This window comes from Nelumbo lutea, chromosome 2, assembly GCF_056320005.1.
Source record: "Nelumbo lutea isolate HS-2025 chromosome 2, American lotus-T2T, whole genome shotgun sequence".
NCBI lineage: Eukaryota > Viridiplantae > Streptophyta > Magnoliopsida > Proteales > Nelumbonaceae > Nelumbo > Nelumbo lutea.
Genome location: NC_142685.1, coordinates 68,692,563 through 68,713,551, shown reverse-complemented (window position 1 = coordinate 68,713,551; position 20,989 = coordinate 68,692,563). Strand labels below are relative to the sequence as shown.

Sequence of the window (20,989 nt, the reverse complement as noted above, 5' to 3'; positions counted from 1 at the left end):
TATGATCTTATTGGCCTAGAGATCTTTATTATGAACCATAGAATGGTATCTCGAATTTCCACCCATGTAACATAACATGGATCTAAACCACAACTTGTGCTATCCACAGCCATATATCAACATGAATCACTCCATCTCAGGCAAACAAGAGGATGTGGTGGCCACTTCCTAAAGTGGGAATGACACAGACAAAACAAGTAACACTAGCCAACCCTCTCAGCCTTCTGGAACGATCCCCAAGTTCTGAAGTTCTACAATCTGAAAGCCCAAATGCAAACTCATCGAAGGAGGCCTCTGGTGGTGGTGGATCAAGTCTATCAGGATCAAAGGTGACTAGCATGTACTCTAGAGGAGATTTTGTTCGTTTTAAGATTGATCGTCTCCATGCGCCCATCTACTTTCCACTTAGGCTATATTTGGTTTGAAGGAAAAGATAGGGAAAAAAAAAGAAAGACAGGAAAACCTATACAAGGTTTGTAAAGGTTTTCTTACTTTTCCCTTCATTTCCATGCATTTTCATTTTCTTCAAACCAAAGATAACTTTAGATATCACTGAGTGGTTAGGGAACTAGATCCACCCAATACATCAATAACATCTAATGATACAAAAGGACTCCTATGGTCTTTAACAACAGAGAAAGGAAAATGAACATCCGTTCTTTGCAGTGGTCAGACCCGGGTTATTTGCAAAGTTTGAAAATGAATTGGATAACGGACCAAATGGTCTGACCGTGAGGTCGGACCAATTGTGCCATTTGTCTAACCAATTGTGTCCTAAAAATGGGAGTGTTTATTTGAAAAATTTAGAACTTATTCTAACAAGTTCTCAAAGTGCTCATGAGTGAAAGTGAAAAGGTTCTAATTTCAAATAGAGACAGTATAGGTATTTTCAAAATGGCGTGGCAGGCCAAGAGGCCAGAAAAGAAATAAACACTTGAAAATAAGCCCGAACTTTAAGCCGATTTTTATAAAGTACTTTCGTATATTTTGAAAGTACAAAAATACAATATAACGTTTGTATTATATCTTTATTCTTTTACTTTCATACTTTTAAAAGTACAAAAACCCCTAAAAGCACAAAATCGGCTTTTCATACTTTGTGCTTTTGGCAAAATAGTGCTTCCGTTTTCGTGTGAGCAGGTAGTCACGTGTGACCACCCTCCAATAAATTCTCCACCCTATCTCTACTCACCGTTGTTGGAATCAGACTGCCGCGCCGGTCTCAGACCGCTAAACCATCAAAAACCGTCACTGAAAGCACAAACAGAAGTGCTTTTGCCAAACATAAAATGATAACTCTGTTTTAGAATGTACAAAAGTAAAAAGTAAAAATCGTCACTGAAAGTTTGTACTTTAGTATTTTTGGAGTACAAAAGTAAAAATCCATTAAATACTTATTTTGGACTTATGTGCTTTATGCTTTAGTATTTTTAAAAGCAAAAATACCAAAATTCTTTACCCCAACGCCTATACTCAGAATAAATACTTATTTTGGACTTCTTTCGCAAATGCCAATAAGTGTTTATTCTTATTACCCAGTTTCGGACGATTTTCTAGGTCAATTAAAGAGTCGGCTAATTATTCATAAATCATAATCTAAGAACCGGGTTCTAGAAAGTAGAAACACCAAAAGAGGCTTGGGCTTGGCACATTGTGCTGGGCCTGCTGGCCTGTGTCCTGTGAAGTGATCACTAGGTGGGTGAGAATGGTTGACCTAAAACCAGACACCTAGTGAATCCATTTCCCTCTGGTTAATTTCCATAAAATGATCAATGGCTCCATTGATCACAGGCCAATTTTAAACATAAGAACCTCATTTGCACAGATCTGAGTACGGTACAAATCAAACTGCACATGCGACATGTAAAATGGCATAACTCCGAAGAGAATTGTGTTTCCCTGTTTTCTTCGGGTTAGAATATTCCCTAATTTGCAGTCAAAGAATACAGACAGCAAATCATTATCAGAGTGCAGACGGAGAAAAATAACAGAACAAATGGTCTTCTCATACATTATTTCACAAATCAGTAAGTCTAAGGCCATTAAAGTTAGATAAGTCACAAAACCACACATTTTCAACATCATTTTGAGGATCATAAACACAACTGAAACACACCTTCATGTCCTTTGAACTCATAAACCACCATAACAAACCCAGTGGGGACTAACAAATGGTTCAGTTTTTTTTACAATACATCAAGGACCTTGTCACTTTTGACAGCCCTGAGATGGTGAGACTGCTTTGAGCGACGGAGACCTTAATGCAAACAAGCCAAGAATGATTTGCCTAATAACAACCAAATGGTGGTGGGGACCATCCCTTGACCGAAACCTGTTGCAGTAACCAGAGATAGCACTGCAACAGAGCTCCTCCATTCAGTTGCAGCAAGGATGGGGTTGTTTATGTGGGATGATGCTCAGCTCTCGAGCTTGCTGACTGTTATCTTATCAGAGCTCAAACAAGCTGATGATACAACTCGTACAACCCCATTTGTCACCTTGCATTTAAACTTTAAGGAGGTTGCAACAGCCATCTGCTGCTGCAACCCACTTGTTGGGTATCCCAGTTCCCTGTCCACTATCATTGATATCTGAGTGGAAAGTAGATGGACGGAGACGATTAATCTGGAAACAAACAAAATCCCCTCTAGAGTACATGCTAGTCACCTCTGATCCTGATAGACTTGATCCACCACCAGAGGCCTCCTTCGATGAGTTTGCGTTTGCACTTTCAGATTGCAGAACTTCAGAACTTGGGGATCCAGAAGGCTGAAAGGGTTGGCTGTTGCCTGTTTTGCCTGTGTCATTCCCACCCTTTGAACTCTTTGTGTTCAGGAAGCGGCCACCACATCCTCTTGCCCGACGCATTGCATGGAGATGGCGTGATTCATGCAGATATGGCTGTGGAGCATAAAATTGTGGTTCAGATCCATGTTACATGGATGAAGGTTTGAGATACCATTCTATGGTTCATAATTAAGATCTCTACTCTAGGCCAATAAGATCATATCACACTCACCAAATGGTACCAAACAACTGGCTAATACATTCTTTTCAACATTCAGGCCAAATATATTGGAGAATGGTTCAGAAAAATCCAGTCAGATGTTTAAGATCATTAATGAGCCAAGCTTGGCCCAACTCGGATTAGGACCCTGAACTAATATATGACCTCATGCTTGTTTTTTTTTTTTATTTTTTTTATTTTACATGATATTTTGATCTTAGGTAGGAGTGAAAATGAGCCAAGATTTGGACCACTGAAGTCCAAATTTGGAGCCTATGTTTTGAGGCTCTTAAAAAATATACATAAAAAGAACAGAATAACAAAAAAAATGTAATATTTATATGTACTTATGCAATGCATACATGACATATAGTATGATATCTAATCTAAGTGAGAAAAGCTTAAACGAAGCTGAGCCCAACCAAGCATGGCTCAGGATGGCTTGGCCAAACGAGCACAAATTCAAGCTCAGGTTGGGCTCATGAATGAACCAGGCAAATTGGCTCTTTACAACCCTAAATGTAGGCTAAAACCCCCAATTGGTTGGGAAGTGCACATGCACCACATGCATGAAGGCAAGGGTGGATAGAAACTGCTCCTGTTCATTTCTTAAGAAAAAGGCATTCCGACACAAAAGATGGATAACTTTTCTCTTCAAATTTCTGGAAAATCAAGAAAGTTAGCATACAGTACCTTCCGAACTTTGATCAACTTATTCTCCATCTCTGCCTTTGCACGAGACTTCCTACGCCTTAGTATTCCATGGTACTGCTTGGCATTAACATAGATGGGTCCATCTTCTGGCATATTCAGTGGCAACATCACCCGACCCTGATCCATTTTGAAATTGAGAAACCATAATCAGCTGTTATGCCTAGACGTTAAATTCTAGTTGATTAATGCATTTTAATAAGTAATAGAGGTTTCATTAAAGCTAGAGATCTGTTGAAATGCTGTATGGTTGAAAAGAAAACTCAAGAAGCAGAATTATATTATAAAAAAAGAATGTAAACCAAACAAGGGAAGAAAAAACTCATTCAGCCACTCAAACAATTAAAAGGGACACTACAATGTTGGTCCTGGGCATGAAAGTGCTCTCAGAATCGAACCCCTGTTCTCGTGCTTGTGAGCATGAGATTTTACCATTGCACCAAGCAATGGCCCCTACAATTGAACCCATATCACTATCTCTAGCCAATGTTGATATTTATGATTTATCAAGGCACCATTTTACAAGTTCATTTTTCCAAGCAAAGGCCAATCTGCTAGTGCCATGCCATCCAAAACCAAAACCAAATGCATCTTAGATGTACAGAATTAATGGGCACACTGTCATGAACAAACTGGTTTTAGAATGTAATTTATACTCCACCTTTCACATCCCAACCTGATGCACAAGTATGTTTCATCTATGGTGTAAAACAGATAGGAACTGAAATGTTTCCCTTGTTATTTCATAGCACAATGAAGTTGCAAACTAGCAGATTGAATGAGATCTCTAACTGCATTTGGACTAATTTTATGAGTCTATGATCAAATTTCAATTTACTGGTGAAATATGGATAATATGAAGTAGTCTCCAAAATATAGACCTGTTTGATAGTTTATTTAACATAAAAGATAGAGAAATCTAAATTGGAGTCCCATGGATCCAGTGCGATGGCCTATAGCTCATATATGGTTTCCACATGGATTCTCCTTTAGTCATAATTACATAGTTTTAGTTACTTAACTAGTATTACATTATGAGGATTAATATTCTTAGTTAAGAGCCATTTGATAACAGCTGAAGTGGCTGAACTGAATGCCTTGTGTCTTTGTCTTCTAGTGAATAAGTTATTAAGGAGGTTGTGAGATCCTTAATGATTGAAGCTATAAGTTGGATTGTTACGAAGTCTCAAATATTTTTATTATTTAATTATTTTATCCACTTAAAGACAAAATAATAAGTCATTTGGTTCAGTCACTTTAGTCATTTTCAAATGGTCACCTTCCCTTAGTAAGTTACTTGGATGATAACTTTATTTGTGCAGTTAACTTTTCTCAAAAAAAAAAAAAAAAGAAAAGAAAAGAAAAACTTTAATTGTAACCTTTCTTTAAAATGTCAAAAACTTGACATTGGGTACAACTTAACTCGTTTAAATTCATATAGGCATGACAAAATTTACAAACACGTCAATCTATGATAACAATCATGCAAAGTTTTACTCATTTAGGAATAGACAAACAGTAAGTTTTGTCAGTAAGTATGAAGGGGATAGAATGGTGTGATGGAGCTGATTAAATGAAACCAACTTCTGAAAAAAGCTGAAACCTTTCTGTACAGTGTGATCTATGTGATTTCTTGGTGGTGATTACATTTAAAGTCTTTGAATCTGATTCTAGTTATTGTTCAGAAGGAGATGTCAAACTCTTTTTGTTCCTCTTGATTTTCATTGATTATCATATGACTATTATTATTTTTGATAGGTAACAAAACTTTATTGCTATTTATTAGAAAGAACAAAGTGGTTCAAGGCTTACGAACCCAACATATAGGCTAGACCGGCCACCTATCCCATATTTATAGTATTACATCTGAGCCTAAACATTTGTTCCTTATGTACCTCTTGTTTGTGCAAAGCATCACCCAGCATTTGCTGATTTTTGCACCCATTGAAAAGTTACAATGGCTTCCCTTGCCTGCGAATTTGTCTCCTTGATTACTTGTCTATGCCGCCACATTTCCTTTCTGTTCTTAAGCCAGCTAATTACAACTTCAGAGTCCCTTTCAACTACGATATCTTTTAAACTCAATTGTCTTGCCAGCCTCGATCCTTGTAAGACAGGTAGAACCTCAGCTGTTATTGAGTTCCCACAACCATAGGTCCTGAAAACAGTGCTATAACCAATCCATTCTATGCTTCCACATTGCCTTGCTATTGTTCTTAAGCCAGCTAATTACAGCCTTAGAGTCCCATTCAACTACAATATCTTTTAAATTCAATTCCCTTGCCAGCCCCAATCCTTGTAAGACAGGTAGCACCTCAGTTGTCATTGAGTTCCCACAACCAATAGGTCCTGAAAACCGTGCTATAACCAATATTCTATGCTGTCACACTGCCTTGCTATTGCTCTTAAGCCAGCTAATTACAACCTTAGAGTCCTCTTCAACTACAATATCTTTTAAATTCAATTGCATTGCCAGCCTCAATCCTTGTAAGACAGGTAGCACCTCAGCTGTTATTGAGTTCCCACAACCAATAGGTCCTGAAAAACAGTGCTATAACCAATCGATTCACATCATTTGATTATCTTTTCTTGACTTTATCCTCTTAGGTGATTGTACATGTGTTCCACAACCCTAAAAGAGGCTGGCCTGCAGCTACCTCTCCCACATTTTGTTCACATTGCATTTTCCATTAGATTTCCCTAATACAACTGCAGTCTGACGACCCCTTTTTTTTGGCCATAGACACAGCTTGCATATTTTCTAATCTGTGGACACCTTGCTTCTAACTTGCGAATGCATAAATTTCTTTCATAATATTCCAGGAATTGCCATGTTCCTAGCTAGTTTTTTAGCCAGCTCACTAACATTTCTGAGTTGCCTTCCACCAAAATATTTCAGATTCAATGATTTCCGTATCAGCAACCCTTATAGTACTACTGCCATCACCTCAGAACTTGCTGAGTTCCCCACTGCTATGGGACCTGAGTAAGTTGCCAAAATTTAACCATAGCTGTCTCTAAAAACTCCTATGCCTGTTTTCCTTGGGTTGCCTAGGCTGTATCCATCAAAGTTGAGCTTCATTGATCACTATTCAGTGAATTCTTGAATTTTATGTTTCATGATTATATTTCTTTTGGTAGGTTAATGGACTATACAAGGGAGGTAGCCCTCCCCCAACCCTGGTGCAGGATTTGGTCCCAGGTCTCCACTACAACCAGCAAGCCAGCTGTTACCTTCTTATTTATGTTTGAGTTCTTGAATCTTCTTTCTTAATTCTTTAATGTTAACTTTAGAATCTCCAGTTATGTCATCTTGATCCTTGATCCTGAAACTTGTTTTAACTACTTATCACCTCTAATTGACCTAAATACCTAATATATATATATATATATATATATATATAACAAATACAACCTGATGAAGAGTTTTCCCAAGGCAAAACATAGAAGTCCAAGACCAAAATAGATGACAAGACTGTAGACCAAGCACTCTTAATTCTCCTATTTCTTTCTCTACAAATAAGCCAGCAAGCAGAATAAGGAATTATTCTATAGAAAATCTTGGCCCTTACTTCCAGACAGTCCTAACCTATATTAGCCAATTCTCCCTACTTGAGCCAGAAAAAAGATAATATTGATCATGCATTTAGGGTCTAATTCAGCCAATTGTTTAAGTTTTTTTGTGCCCACATAAACTAAAACAATTGGCAATTGAGTCCATTATCTACACAAATGTAGATTAGATAGTTGATTGGGCCAAAAGAAAAGAAAAAGGAAAAAGAAAAAAAAGGAAAAAGCATGTTTCTGTTTCTCATATTTCTTCAAAATTTCTGGTTTTGGCCAAGCAAGTTAGTTTCTAGAAGGTGAATACTGGCTTTGACAAGAAGATTCTTTCAAAATCAATAATAAGAAATCCTTTCACATGGACTCAGTGTTTTACAAGGTAGGCTCACAGATGAGGCCGATTTTGTGGGTGTCCCTCACCTGAACATTACTATGTAAGTGCACCTCACCCGACTTCTTGCTATATTTGATAAATTAACCTTGAATTTGATTTTGAATAGGTCCCAACTCAACTATGCCTTGTCACAACTATAAGGGATCAACTTAGTAATTTAAAAGGTGTGCCTCAGGCGTGCCTAGGCACACAGGCAAGGTGCATATTAGGGTATGCACCTTGCCCAGGTCCCAGGCGGAGTATTTTCAAAAGACGCGCACCTGGTGCGCCCTTGCACTTCAGCCCAAGCATGTGCCTTTTGAAAATCTGTGTATTTTTCTCTTTTTTTTGTGTGTGTTTTTAGCAGCTGGACTGGGGGCAGAGTCCCCAGGCCCCCAATCAAAACCCTCAAGGCAAGCCCAAATAAGTCCATACTAGGGTCTTCCCTATAACTGGAGCTCCAAAACCCCCATATTTGCCAATGTTGCTCATTCATTCATCCTAATAAAAGATATTTTTAAAAGATACTTGAGGTTATAAAACCTTATTTTATAGGGATTAAGAATTTAAGACCCTAATATGTACTTGTTTGGGCTTGCCTCAAGGGGCTTGGTACAAAGGCCGCTTGTAGAATCAAAGAATGCATAAGGCTTAACATCATATTAGATATTTGAAGTAATGCAATTAGGAAAAAACTAAAGATATTAAGAGCTTACATGCTAGAATATGTTTTATATGTTGTGCTTAATTTTATTTTTAACATTTTAAATATGTTGTACATGTTATGCTTATGTATTTTAATTTGAGATAATAGGTTTTTTAAAGCATTTATTTTAAAATTTAAGTTTATATTTTTAATTAATAACTTGTTTAATAATTTGCATTTTTTGTGTTTTTTGGATTTTTTGAAAATTTTGGCATTTTTTTTAATATTTAGATTTTTTTTTTTTTTTTGCATTTTTGCACCTTGCTTCAAAAAAGCATGCACCTTGCCTTGTGCCTTGCACCTGAGGTGCAAAATGGCCCCTGTGCTTTTTTTGTGCCTTTCACTTTTAAAACACTGGATCAACTACAGGAATCCTGTTATGCCTTGTGCCTTGCACCTCAGGTGCAAAATGGCCCTTGCGCTTTTTTTGTGCCTTTCGCTTTTAAAACACTGGATCAACTACAAGAATCCTGTTATGCCATTCAATTTAATTTTGAATAGGTAATTTACTATATTGTAGGTTGTAAATGTGATGTTTAGAGTACTAAAAAAGCCCTAAATAGGACTTCAACATACAAGGATACAAGCTTTTTAAAAAATGATTTTCTAACCAATTGAGCTAATGGATTTCTTTTAAAATATTCTATTTTTTCAGAGTTTAGATTTGCATATATGCATGCATGCATATGTATGTATGTATTTGTGTATGCATATGCATATGTATATATAAGCATATTCTGGTTAATAATATACAAATAAAATGTGTTAGGCAAGTGATGCTAACAAAACCAATGATTCAACATAGAAGATTTAGGACCCAATATGTTTACAACATATTCGAATATGTTGATACAGAATAAAAACAGGACAAAGTTTTACTGTTAGCAGTTGCTACATTCTCATTCATTTTGAAATAAGTAATTCCTGAACGATGGCAAGAACTAGAGAAAGAAACTAACCGTTGGTTGAGATCCATAAGTTGCAAATATGCTATAATATTGATCCATATAAGGGTAATTTGCACAAACCTACAGATAGCAAATGCATCAATAAGAAAAGCAATCCATAAGCATATCAGTACATAAAAACCAATCAAGCAAAATTAAGATTTTTCTGGAGTAGGCCAATTCAGCAAATTGCCAAGACAGAGGAAGGCAGGTTACCATAGGCTGACCAAGCCCCAATTCAATACACGCTTGATAATCAGGTGGGAATGATTGTCGAGAAATGGCTGATGGAATTTGCTGAGTTTTTTGCCCCTTCCCAGAATCCCTGCTATCACCTGGATGAGAAACTTCAAAACTAGTCAAATTGGAGAATTCTAAACGGGGAAATAAAAATGAGAAAAGAAATAACATATGACAAAACAGAAACTTCTCAGAATCACACGGTTAAACTTATGTAGGCAAAACTCCCACTAAATTCAAGCAAGGAATGAACCGAAAAAGGTTTCCTGATAAAAGTATATTTACATGGGAAGCAGATTTCCTTGTGATTGTAGTGTGGACTTTCTGACAGTAATACACCTATTGTTTTCTTCTTCCCTTAGTCATGATACATCAAGAGAAGACTTCCTTAAATAATCAAACAATAATTTCACCTAGACCTATTACAAATGTACTGTTCTTGTGATTGATCATTGAGGAAAACCTAAGCAGGAAAATTTTCCACTGCCAAGCAGAATCTTTTTGTTATAATACATGCTTAAAAGAAAAACTAGAGAAAACCAGTGGCACCAAAAAGAATATCTTAAAAAAAACTTCCTTGTGACTAACAGAGTAATGGTTTCTTTATCTGTCAATACTAAATTCCATTTTTTTTTTTTTGAGAAAAGCTAAGTTAAGGATTTTATTAACCAATAGCATTGTACAACAAGCCCCCGGGAAAAGAAGGCAGGAACAAACCAGCATCCCCCACCCAAGCGAAGCACCAAATTAAAAATTCTTGGAGTTCAGGAAGAGAAACATGTTCTGGCGCCTGAACTCATTAACAACAGAAACCCAGGACCCTACTTTACCCACTGTAATGCTATTTAGATCTTCAGTGTTCTTTCTTTTGCTGCTAAAGAGTACTATTTCTCTCTACCCACACAGTCCCAATCACCACAGCAGGAACAAACTTCCAAACATACTTCCCATTCTTAAAGAAGCTCACGCAGGCTCCAACCCAACAGAAAATCCTTCATAGATCGCTGCATTCACAGATCACCAGGCAATGGATGCAATGATGGTCAACAGACCCAACCACCCGGCCACATAGGCCACAGATCAAATCCTGGATCTGCGCACCCCTTCTCATCAGGTTTATCTTGGGAAGGCATTTTCCATACAGCAGCCCAAACCAAGAAGTTCAGCTTCAAGGGGGAGATTGAGTTCCAAATTTGCTTAGCCAGAAAGCACAACTTATTAGATCATCTAGTCTGAGAGGAAATAACTTGACAGAATTCTCCATCCTTATTCCACCTCCATCTCCATTGATCAATCTGATCTATATCAGATTGTGGGAACTACGAAATTCCTGAAGTTGCAAGTATTAGAAAATGTCCAGCAAATGACAGAAAAATCATGGTCTAAGTAAAAAAATGCAAATATAATATTTTTTTGGATGGATATAAACATTTTTGTCAGTAAAAAGTGCAATTTATTATCCCATGCTTCATATAGGATCTTGCACAAATGAATCCATGTACATAGAACTAGAATGAGCCACATGATTGAACAGGGTTTCAACTCCCTAAGAGCACACAAGAAAAACTATCTAGTATGCTTATACAGAGAGTAATTCAGGGAAAAAGCACACTTTGCTGAATTCCTTGGAGATGAACAAGCATGAATACCTTTTGCTAATAAGGTCCATTTTTGAAAGACTCAGGCATTTGTTTCATTCTAAACCATCCAAACATATCAGCGGTTCTCCAGATAAAAAAAAAAAAAAAAAAGCTTTGATATTACCATTTGATGATAAGGCAGCAATCCTGGATGTCAATGATCTTCGGGATGAAATTACCACAGTGAATACCAGAGTTGGAATGGCATGGATTGAAAACTGGAGTCTAGCTTATCATGAAAAGGAGCTCATTGCAAGGTGTACCCAGATCAAAGTCTTTGGACTTCCCTTTAATCTATGGACAGAGCAAGCGTTCCATCAAGTCTCACAAGTCTGAGGAGGTGGTGATGAATGTCTCCTATCTACAGACAATGAGGCTAAATATCGTATGCGCCAAACCTAAGTCTATTCCACATTGTTTGGAAGTGTTCACCGGCAAATGTTGGCAGAGGGTGTGGCTGGCCTCGGCAGCCGAAGTGGCGCTGTGGGAAGAATGGAGGGAGGAAGATGCAGATGACATGGCAGGGTGGGAACCATGTGGAAGAGAAGGAGAGGCCAAGGGGAAGCTAGTTCCGAGGAAGTTTAATTGGGAAGACGAAGAGGAGAGGAAGGAACTTCCTTCGAAGGAAAAATCTTCAAATAATTTTAAAATGAACTGAGTGGAAGTGTTTAATAGAGGAGCCTCTGATGTTGAAGCTCTTAAAAAAAGGCACAACTTGTGAAGGCAATAAGGTAAGGGACCATGTGGGAGGAAAGTTTGGAAACTCAGGTGGGCTTGTTACAGTGCAGCCCAAAGATGTTGGGCTGGGAAAAAAAGGTGGGCCAAACGAGAATAATGGGAATATTAGACTAGTTATGGAAGAAGCTCATGGAATTTTAAGGGAGCACATGATCAGTGAGAATGGGGAAATATTAGATGATACTTTGGTCTTTTATCTCCCCACTTAATAAGAAGCCATTGTGAGGTCATAGGTGTGATTGGTATTAACAGCACGACAGAGGATCTTCTGGGAGAATATAAAGAGGAGAATGGAGGGGGAAATGCTGCTGGTGTTAGACAGATGTAGGCAGTTCAGGAAGGCGAAGAGTTTCTTCAGTTTGTTGGAAAGATCAAGGAAGGCGCTAATTTGCTCACTGTAGGTGGAAGAGAGGGAGTTCCAAAGAGTTTGAAAGAAGTGAAAGGGGAAGATGAAAGGAACTCTAGGAAGGGAGTAAGCAACGATGAGATCTGTTTGGGGAAGGAGATGGAAGAGTATGGTTATGGTAAAGAAGAGGAAAATAGGGAAGGGAACAAGAGGAAGGAGGTTAATAGAGAAAAGGTGTTCCATAGAAGGAGGAAATATAGAACGAAGCTGCTCAAGGATGTTTAGGAGAGGGAGAATGAAGAGGAGGATGAAGAGATTATAGTGGAGGAGACTCATGAAATTAAAAGGAAAGCTGATCTGGAAGAGGCTTTTAACAACGAAATTGAGGTAAGAGATTGGGGCTGTTTTTCTTAGGTGGAGAAGATTTTGCAATGAAAGCTTTTAAGTGGGAGAAAATTCAAGTGAAATCCTGAAGAACAGCGAGAAGGAAGTTTTAAGCCCCGTTGAAGATTCTATAGAGGCTGAGGGGGAGAAAAATGACAGGCTCCAGAATGAAACAAGGCCTAAACAACAGAAGAATCCAGTATTTGAGCTTGAAAGGATTAATGATCTTAATGGAAAAAGGAAGAACAGTAAAGGTCATCCCAATGCAGTTAAAAGATTTAGGCAACAAAAGTTCAGTAGATCCGTGCTAATCTCGAAGGTGTTTGATAGATTGAAAGGGGATTCACATGGGATTGGAATCAACAAGAGGGCTAAGAACAATAGAAGGCTTGTCAAGAAAAAGAGAGAGATTTTATTTAAATTTCACAAGGGTGGGGTAAGCCTGTCTTGCTTTGTAAAGGGTTCCTGGGCGAGGTTTTGTCAGGTTGCTGTCTATGGGTAGTGAAGTGTTAGTGTGGGTGGGTTAAGGGTCCTGGTTTTCTTGTTGATTTTTCGGGTTTTGTTTTAGTTTTAAGTTTCTTGGGCATCTCAGGTTGTTGCTTTTTTTTTCAGTTGTTGGGTGATTTCTTATAACCTCTTTGTATTCTTCTTTATCACTATTTCTATCTTAATAAGTTTTCTTCTTCATTTATCTTCAAAAAAAAAACATAGATTAGATCGATTTTGGTTCTCATTGAGTTCTAAGTGATCTACACCATCTGGTTGACAAGTCTAATATGTGGACAGAGAGTTGATATGTGATTTCGATTGGTTTAAAGACATTAGGCTGGGATCAGATTGTTTTTGATGCATGAACAATCTGGACAATTCATTTTATGGGTTGCCTTACAATCACCTTTTGGCACCCATATATAAACTCTCATAATGGGAGGATCCCCATCAATACAGTATATGGAACCAAATGAAGATTTGGGTGTAATTCCCACAAACAAAAGCAGTAGGGATCAAAGTACAAGTTGTTCAGTTCATCAATGGCTGCATGCATCTATCTATGAGTTTCTTTTGAATCTGCTATTCTTGATTAGGACAAAACAGAGAGTGCAAGGTTCAAAGATATTGATTTTGTTGGTTCATGTTTTGAAAATGGTTCAGGATCCTTCAATGTCTTCTTTCTTGAACTTGCATCTATCTATGAGTTTCTTTTGAATCTGCTATTCTTGATTAGGACAAAACAGAGAGTGCAAGGTTCAAAGATATTGATTTTGTTGGTTCATGTTTTGAAAATGGTTCAGGATCCTTCAATGTCTTCTTTCTTGAACTTTTTTTTTTGTTCCAAGTTCTTGGTATGGAGGCTAAAGGTGGACTCTAAAACCTCTATTTCAATTCGTTGTTCTTTAAACCTAGGAGTGTTGTTCTAGATTTTTTTTTTAATAACAGATAACATTTCATTAATCAGGAGAAAAACACCAGACTGCTAACGCAAGCAGGTATCTGGCCAATAAGTACACCAGCTTTCAACAACAAAAGCCAAAGCATACAATAATAAAAAGGAAGAATAGAAAAGAATAGAACAGAAAGGTTGAATTTCAATCTTCTAGAAATTTACTATTCTTAGTAAAAACCAAAATTAGTATTTATAGTAACTTTTGAACTTACTACTTCGTAGTAATTCTCTAATACTATTTATAGTAAAATTGCAATATATTGTTTTAAGTATTTTCTGGTCTCCTTAGATTAAGCTAATAGTTTTAGTTATTTGACTGTCCTTAAGGATACCCATGAGTTTTTCTTATTCTGAAGCAGTTAAAAGCAGTGTTGCACTGTGTTTTTGAGTCTAACTTGGAGTATATGAAGAGAGATCTGAGCCCTTATGTTCAGTCCATAAACAAAAGTCATTGTAGTTGAAATTTTAGAGTTGATTCAATAGAATGAGAAGTTTATTTTAGTTACATGAGAATAAGAGTGTGATCTTCTCTCTCCTTTCAGCAAAAGAAATGATTAAATTGTAAATAAAGTACAGTAGGTAGAGTGTGATCTTCTCTCTCACTATCTTTTCTTCTAAATGTGCAATATGTGTTCTCATTCTTTCCATTCAAAAAAAAGTAGGGAGAGGTAAACTCCCTTCTCCCAAAGGGTGATAATTCCTTGTTTGGCCCACATTTTTTTGGGTTTGGACCTTGGTTTTGGGGTAGGGTTGGGAAATGCATTAGACCTAAAATTTTGCAGGCCATGCTTAGGCTCTATCTCAGGTGGGATGAACAGGCCTTATATGAAGAAGTGTTGTATCTCATGAAACTTTTTACAGACTGCAATGATGTATACATTCCCAGGGATAGGAACTCCATAGTCCACATTATGGCTACTAGATAGCTAAACAGAACATGGAATTTCATGATCAAATTCTGGATTGGTTGCAAAGCCTTCTATGCGATCAACTAATTGCGGAGCAACATGTATATATTCTGTTTGAATGAAGGTTCTGTTTTCTGTTGTGCCAAAAGAAAAGAAAGGACAAAAAGAAACATAGACATGGTTGTAGGACTGAGTTCCAATCCCTAAAACTATTTCTTAGTAAAATCAAAATTTATAGTAATCAGTATAAAGAGCAAATTACTACTTACAGTAATTTATACAAACTTACTACTTTATAGTCATTTCTGGTTTCCTTACATTAAGTTAGTGGTTTGTTTAGCAGTAGTAGGATTAGTGTAATCAGCATTATTTTAGGTGTTAAGAGTCTTTATTTGACTATAAATTATTTCATAAAGCATCAGAGTACCAAACCATGATAAGGTGGCAAATAACTCATGCATGAGTTTAGGAATGTGAATTTAAAACATTATGAATTTATTTTTCAAACCCAAATTTCCAAACAGTTATATGATCACTGACCTTTGGGTCATCTATGAACCATTGTTGTTTTCAGTCTAAAGAAATAATCTCCAATATACAGACAATCTATTGATAATCTCTTATATGGATTGGAAGGTCTAGATGATACAGGACCCATGAATTGTATTTTTGCAGAAATAACCACTGACATTAGAAGGTAACCTGTCATTAGAGAAAGAAAATAAAGTTTTGGTCATTAGAGATAAGGAGGTTGTATATGTGGTTGGTCCTCTCTTATGCTTAGTATTTTTGCAGTAACGGTTTACAGGTTACCTTCAAATGTCAGTGGTCATTAGAGATAAGGAGGTAGAACAAAAACAGAAAAAAAAAAGAAAGAAAATAAAGTTTTGGTTGGTATTCTACTATGCAGATTATCTCGAACCATACTACTTTATCCTTCTTTGCTCATTACTTCTAAAATTATGAGTACCAGTTGAATCTTGAATAAAAATTCTCTATGTTTGGTGATACTCTATGATATAATTTGGTATAACTTTCTCTACAATATACAACATGATTATGGTTTTTTTTCTTTTGAAGGGCTACACAATGGGGTTTCAAAACATCGATATGCCCTTTCATAATTTATACTTATTTACCTCAAATCCTTAATTAAAACATGATGTGGTTTAGCTATACAATGTACAAAATTATTCCACCTCATTCATCAAAAAAATTATTCCACCTCCCATATAGAAGAACCAAGCTGAGCTGCTGAGGCACAAGGCAATATCAAAAAATGCTTTATTGCCAAAGTGTCACACTGTCACCTTGACAACAGTGCATGTATGCAATGGTTTAAACAGATCATGAGATATATAAATATAGATTCATCATCTAGTCTCCTCGTTTAAAAAAAATGAATTAACCATCATCCTCGTTGTGTAATATCCCCTCAAAGAAGTAAGGAATAATCGGTATGTTATTTGCCTTTTAAATACAATGCAATTGTGCACTTCTCCAAAGTACCACACCAACTTCTAAAAAATATAAAAATCAGAAACTATCATGTCTCTTATAACTAGCTTGAATACATATTTTCAAACACAAGTGCTAGCTATTAAATACAATTTAAAACAATAGGAAACCCAAGAAGTAACCAAATTAAGGACTCAAGAATCAAGCTAAAACCCATGAATTGTAGGACCAACCATATGGACCTCATGTGTATCAGGGAGATTTGTTGTTACATAAAACTTCAGACATTGAGTTCCATATGCGTGCTTATAAGGTGAGGTGCTCATTCTAGTTGGTGGTTAATCCTAAGAGAAACCATAGCTACTCAAACATTAAAAAATGATGACTACCTCCAGTCCATGATTGCCCTATTTTTCTTTCAATTTTGGAGGGAGGAGGAACAGAATAGACATTCATTATGAAAAAGGAAAACTGGTCAAATTTTCTTGGTCGATTAAGGAAACTAACAAATCAAAATGGAAAATTTGTTAAAACAATTATGTGTCATCTATAGAGTTGCATACTTAAATCCACTTATCAATAGCAACAGACAATGTTTTGATACTGAAAAACAAATACCACCAAGACTCATGCATGCCATATTAAGAAACAAGGAGAAGGTTACCAGATAAGATAGTAAACTGAGCAGTACTTTGTTCCACACCCCGCTGAGCTTGCCGAGAAGCATCTGTTAATTGGTCTACACCACTGGGATGATCCGCCGATAAAGACTTCAGTTGGCCAAATGGCTCTCCAGAGGCCTGTTGTGATCCAACAGCACTCCACCAGGGCATGGAAGTAACTGGAGACAGCTGAGAAATATGATTACGGGCAATTCCTCCATGTTCTTTGAAACAAAGAGTTTGCATCCTGAATTTCCTCGAAAGTAAGTTGGGACTATGTTTTGAGAAGCAAGTATATCTCTCGGTTTCAACCTAATCACCTGCAACCAGAAGCTCTCGTGCAAGTTATGCAAAATTTTTCCGAATAAAATCCCATCTAAGGAAGAAAAATTCATCTTGAAATCGATTACAGTGTGATATAACCAAGACACTCTAGCAGAGCCTTACTTAATCAAAAGGGGCATCCAGACTAAGAGCAAAGAACCGACTAATTAAAAATGTAAATATAAATTTACATCCTATATATCATAAGAAACTTTTCAGCGAATGGGTAAAATTATAGGCACTAACATCAACTTACATGTAAACAGGCAAACCCACTTCAAACCCCACCGGGGAGGAGAGAGAGAGAGAGAGAGAGAGAAAGAGAGAGAGAGAGAGAAAGAGAGAAGAGAGAGAGAGAGAGAGAGAGAGAGAGAGAGAGAGAGAGAGAGATGTCAATTCACATAGAACGCAGCCACTTCACTAGAGAGAACCAAGAAATCTTCAATCCATTAGCTAAAAGAAAGGAAACCCAAATGACAACTCAGACTCAGGTCAAACAAGAGCCTCCAAAAGAAGAAGTATGAGCATGTGAAGAAGAAAGAACAAGCATACAAAATAGATTCAAGCGTCCTAGAGTCCACCAGAGGCTCTCATGAGACATAAGAATTTAGACAATAGGTTGTACCTATGTCTGTACGAGAGAGAGAGAGAGAGAGAGAGAGAGAGAGAGAGGCTCACATTTCAGTAGGCGAAGCAGCTCAAGTCTTACGCACAAGCCATAAGGAGAGAAACCCCAATTGGCAGGAGGCCTGTCGGTGTAATATCAAGCCAAGAAGAGAGAGAGAGAGAGAGAGAGAAATGCGTCAAACTGTAATGGAACAACACGGCAGCAACCAATGAGCTTCAGCTTTCATGCAAGACCTTGTATTATGTGCAGTAAATAATAAAGTAATGTCTAATACAATTGTTGATCCAGTGATCATCCTCTGGATTATTTGTTTACTTGTAAATCTATTCCAAGTTGGGCTCTAAAATAACAATTCTTCTTTGCAAATTTACTAATTAAAGTGTTGGGACAATATGTGAATGTTAGAAATGGCTCAACATAGCAATTCATAATTGTCTACAATTTACACAATTAAATAAAAACATATCAATATCACATAGAAAGCAATTAAAACAGTTGGATAAGGAATTGACATATGATGGGATGAATGGTGGTATACGGCTCTGTGGGGCCTATGGATATAGTCTTTTTTTAGCCTCTTGTTCTACTTAATTCAGCCCACAACCTTTATTTGATTGTAATTTTGTAACATGTGTGAAATGGGAGTTGGGACGAGTTAAAGCTATTTGTGGTTCTCAATTTGTTCAAATATGCAAAATTTGTAATGCCCGTGATTCCCCACTAGCTCACCTTTAGCAGGAGTCATAATAAAGTTATATTGCCAATTTTCAATTTACATCCATTACTACAACCTATGGTCTAATAAATATTTTTAGATGGCACAAATTAAGTATCATTTAGCCAAGCTGAATTTTTATAAAGTCGATGTTTTAGTTGGGTAGATACATCATTTTATATATAGATTTTTAACCCCTAAACTTTATATTGAAACATATTTTGTCATAGATGTCCTTGTTTTTTTTTTTCAGTAAAAACACTTTGCATTAACTGGTACCATAGCCCTAAAAAAGAAACATCTATACAACAATTATAAAATCACAGCACCAAAATTATAAAAAAAAAAAAAAACAGTACAAGAAAACCAACAGCTTGGAGAGCAACAAAACTACCACTTAAGACTGTTTGATTGCAATGCAAATAAATTTGCACTGATGCAAAACTATGGCAGTGAAAATAATTTGAAGCAGAATAAATTAAAATCTAAAACAAAATTAAACAAGAATTTGCATTTTTTACATTTGCACTCCTATTCATTTGTACTAATGCAAATAAATTTGCATTGCAACCAAACACAGCAAGGAACAAAAACAGCTTGAACAAGAGAGATTAATCAATTTGGACACACACCAACATGAATCTCCTAATTGCTGAAACCAAACTGAACTAGGGCATGAGTATCTATATTCTTAGAACACCTAATATATAAGAAAGTACAAGCGACATTTTGGATCATGGTCAAGATATCTTTAAGTAAAAAATAGGCTTCAGTAACAATATCCAAACTAATAGTTATAGCTTAGTTGATTAAACTCAAACTATCCAATTCAACCTTAGCTTGAAGTGGGGATGATATCGAGCATGGACCATAGCAGGCTACAACAAAATTATCTAAGCTATCTCTTATGATTGCACTTGCACCAAAGCTAGCCTTATGTAGTTATATAAAGCAAGGAAAACTCCATCAACATTAATCTTTACTACATCAAAACTATGAAGGGGACTAAAAAGATTTAATTTCACTTCTACTAGGCTGAAAAGAAGCATTACTTGAGTGGGGCTTTAGGACCTCTAAGGCATTCTTCACTATCCTATTGATAAAAATCAAAGTATCAAGAAGCAAACCATCAGCGATTACATTATAAAAAATGATCTTATTTCAGCATTTTTAGATGGCCAAAATGATTATAGCAAAAGAAATCAACAGCAAGTTTTTTTTCTCCTTATTGGTTGAGCACAAAGACAACTTGGTGTGGTTGGTAGTTCCTAAATGGAGCGAATCTCTTATAGAACAACTGATGGCAAATGATACTTTGACAATCAAGCCTAAAGTACTTGGGTAAACACTAACCTTGTGGTTTACAACTTGTTGAGAGAAGTGACCTTAGTTTCTACACATGTGAAAGATGCTAAGGTCTCTATGGCTCTGTAACAAGTTTAATGAGAGAGAAAGAAAGGATAAACAATTTGAACAAATGAATTCTTCTATTCAATTCAACTTAACTTTCTTGATACAAACTCAACCTGTTATTTCTATAGCTAAGTGATGATGATACATCATGTGGTTTACAACTTGTTGATAGAAGTGACCTTAGTTTTTACACGTATAGGAGATGCTAAGGCCTCTATGGCTCTATAACAAGTCTTGTGAAAGGGAAGAAAAGGATAAACAACTTGAACAAAGGAAATCTTCTATTCAATTCAACTTAACTTTCCTAATACAAACTCAGCCTGCTATGCATATAGCTAAGCGAGGAAGATACAATCTAGCACCCAAAGAAAACATAAAAATGAACAAAGGGGTGGTTATAATGATCAGACACTCAAAAGCTTTAAATGGAAACTAGCATCTTGATGGATCATTCATGCAATCTAGCTTATGGTCAGGGGTTGGGAGTAAACTTTAGTACTCTAATAATACTAAGGTCATTACTCATCGAAAGGGCTTGAGTTGTAGGAGCAAAGATCTCACAAGGCTTTGGTGATGTGATCTCATGAATGGTGATCTTACTCATGTCTTCATCTTGTCACCGACTTCCTAATTTGCAATCTCATGGGCTACATCATCCTCTCTAGGTTGAGGAGAGTTCAACCTCGAGTTTGGGACTTCACAAATGTCATTTTCCCCAAGGGAATGATACAAATGTTTGACATTAAACACATTGGGAGTCTTGAAATATAAGGAGATTTCA

At 36.6% G+C, this 20,989-nt stretch overlaps 1 protein-coding gene across 2 annotated transcripts; it reads right to left on the bottom strand.

The window, feature by feature from the left end:
- Positions 1 to 1,985: 1,985 nt before the first annotated feature.
- On the bottom strand, positions 1,986 to 18,475 carry LOC148871378 (nuclear transcription factor Y subunit A-10-like). 2 transcript variants are annotated; one of them, XM_088971031.1, is made up of 6 exons: positions 18,131 to 18,475; positions 17,131 to 17,448; positions 9,525 to 9,643; positions 9,321 to 9,389; positions 3,701 to 3,838; positions 1,986 to 2,901 (listed from the first exon to the last, which is right to left on the bottom strand). In XM_088971031.1, exons 2-6 carry the CDS (start codon positions 17,372 to 17,374, stop codon positions 2,506 to 2,508), a joined length of 966 nt encoding a protein of 321 aa, XP_088827157.1. In that variant the 5' UTR covers positions 17,375 to 17,448; positions 18,131 to 18,475; the 3' UTR covers positions 1,986 to 2,505. The 2 variants fall into 2 exon arrangements, with proteins under 2 accessions (XP_088827157.1, XP_088827158.1); XM_088971032.1 differs by lacking the exon at positions 18,131 to 18,475 and adding an exon at positions 17,709 to 17,777.
- Positions 18,476 to 20,989: the final 2,514 nt, after the last annotated feature.

Coding starts and splice junctions, on each gene's coding strand:
- LOC148871378 (XM_088971031.1), bottom strand. CDS start 17,374: ATGCAAACTCTTTGTTTCAAAGAACATGGAGGAATTGCCCGTAATCAT. Junction 9,644..17,130: donor TCAGTTTACTATCTTATCTG/GTAACCTTCTCC, acceptor TTTCTCATCCAG/GTGATAGCAGGGATTCTGGG. Junction 9,390..9,524: donor TGGGGCTTGGTCAGCCTATG/GTAACCTGCCTT, acceptor TGCTATCTGTAG/GTTTGTGCAAATTACCCTTA.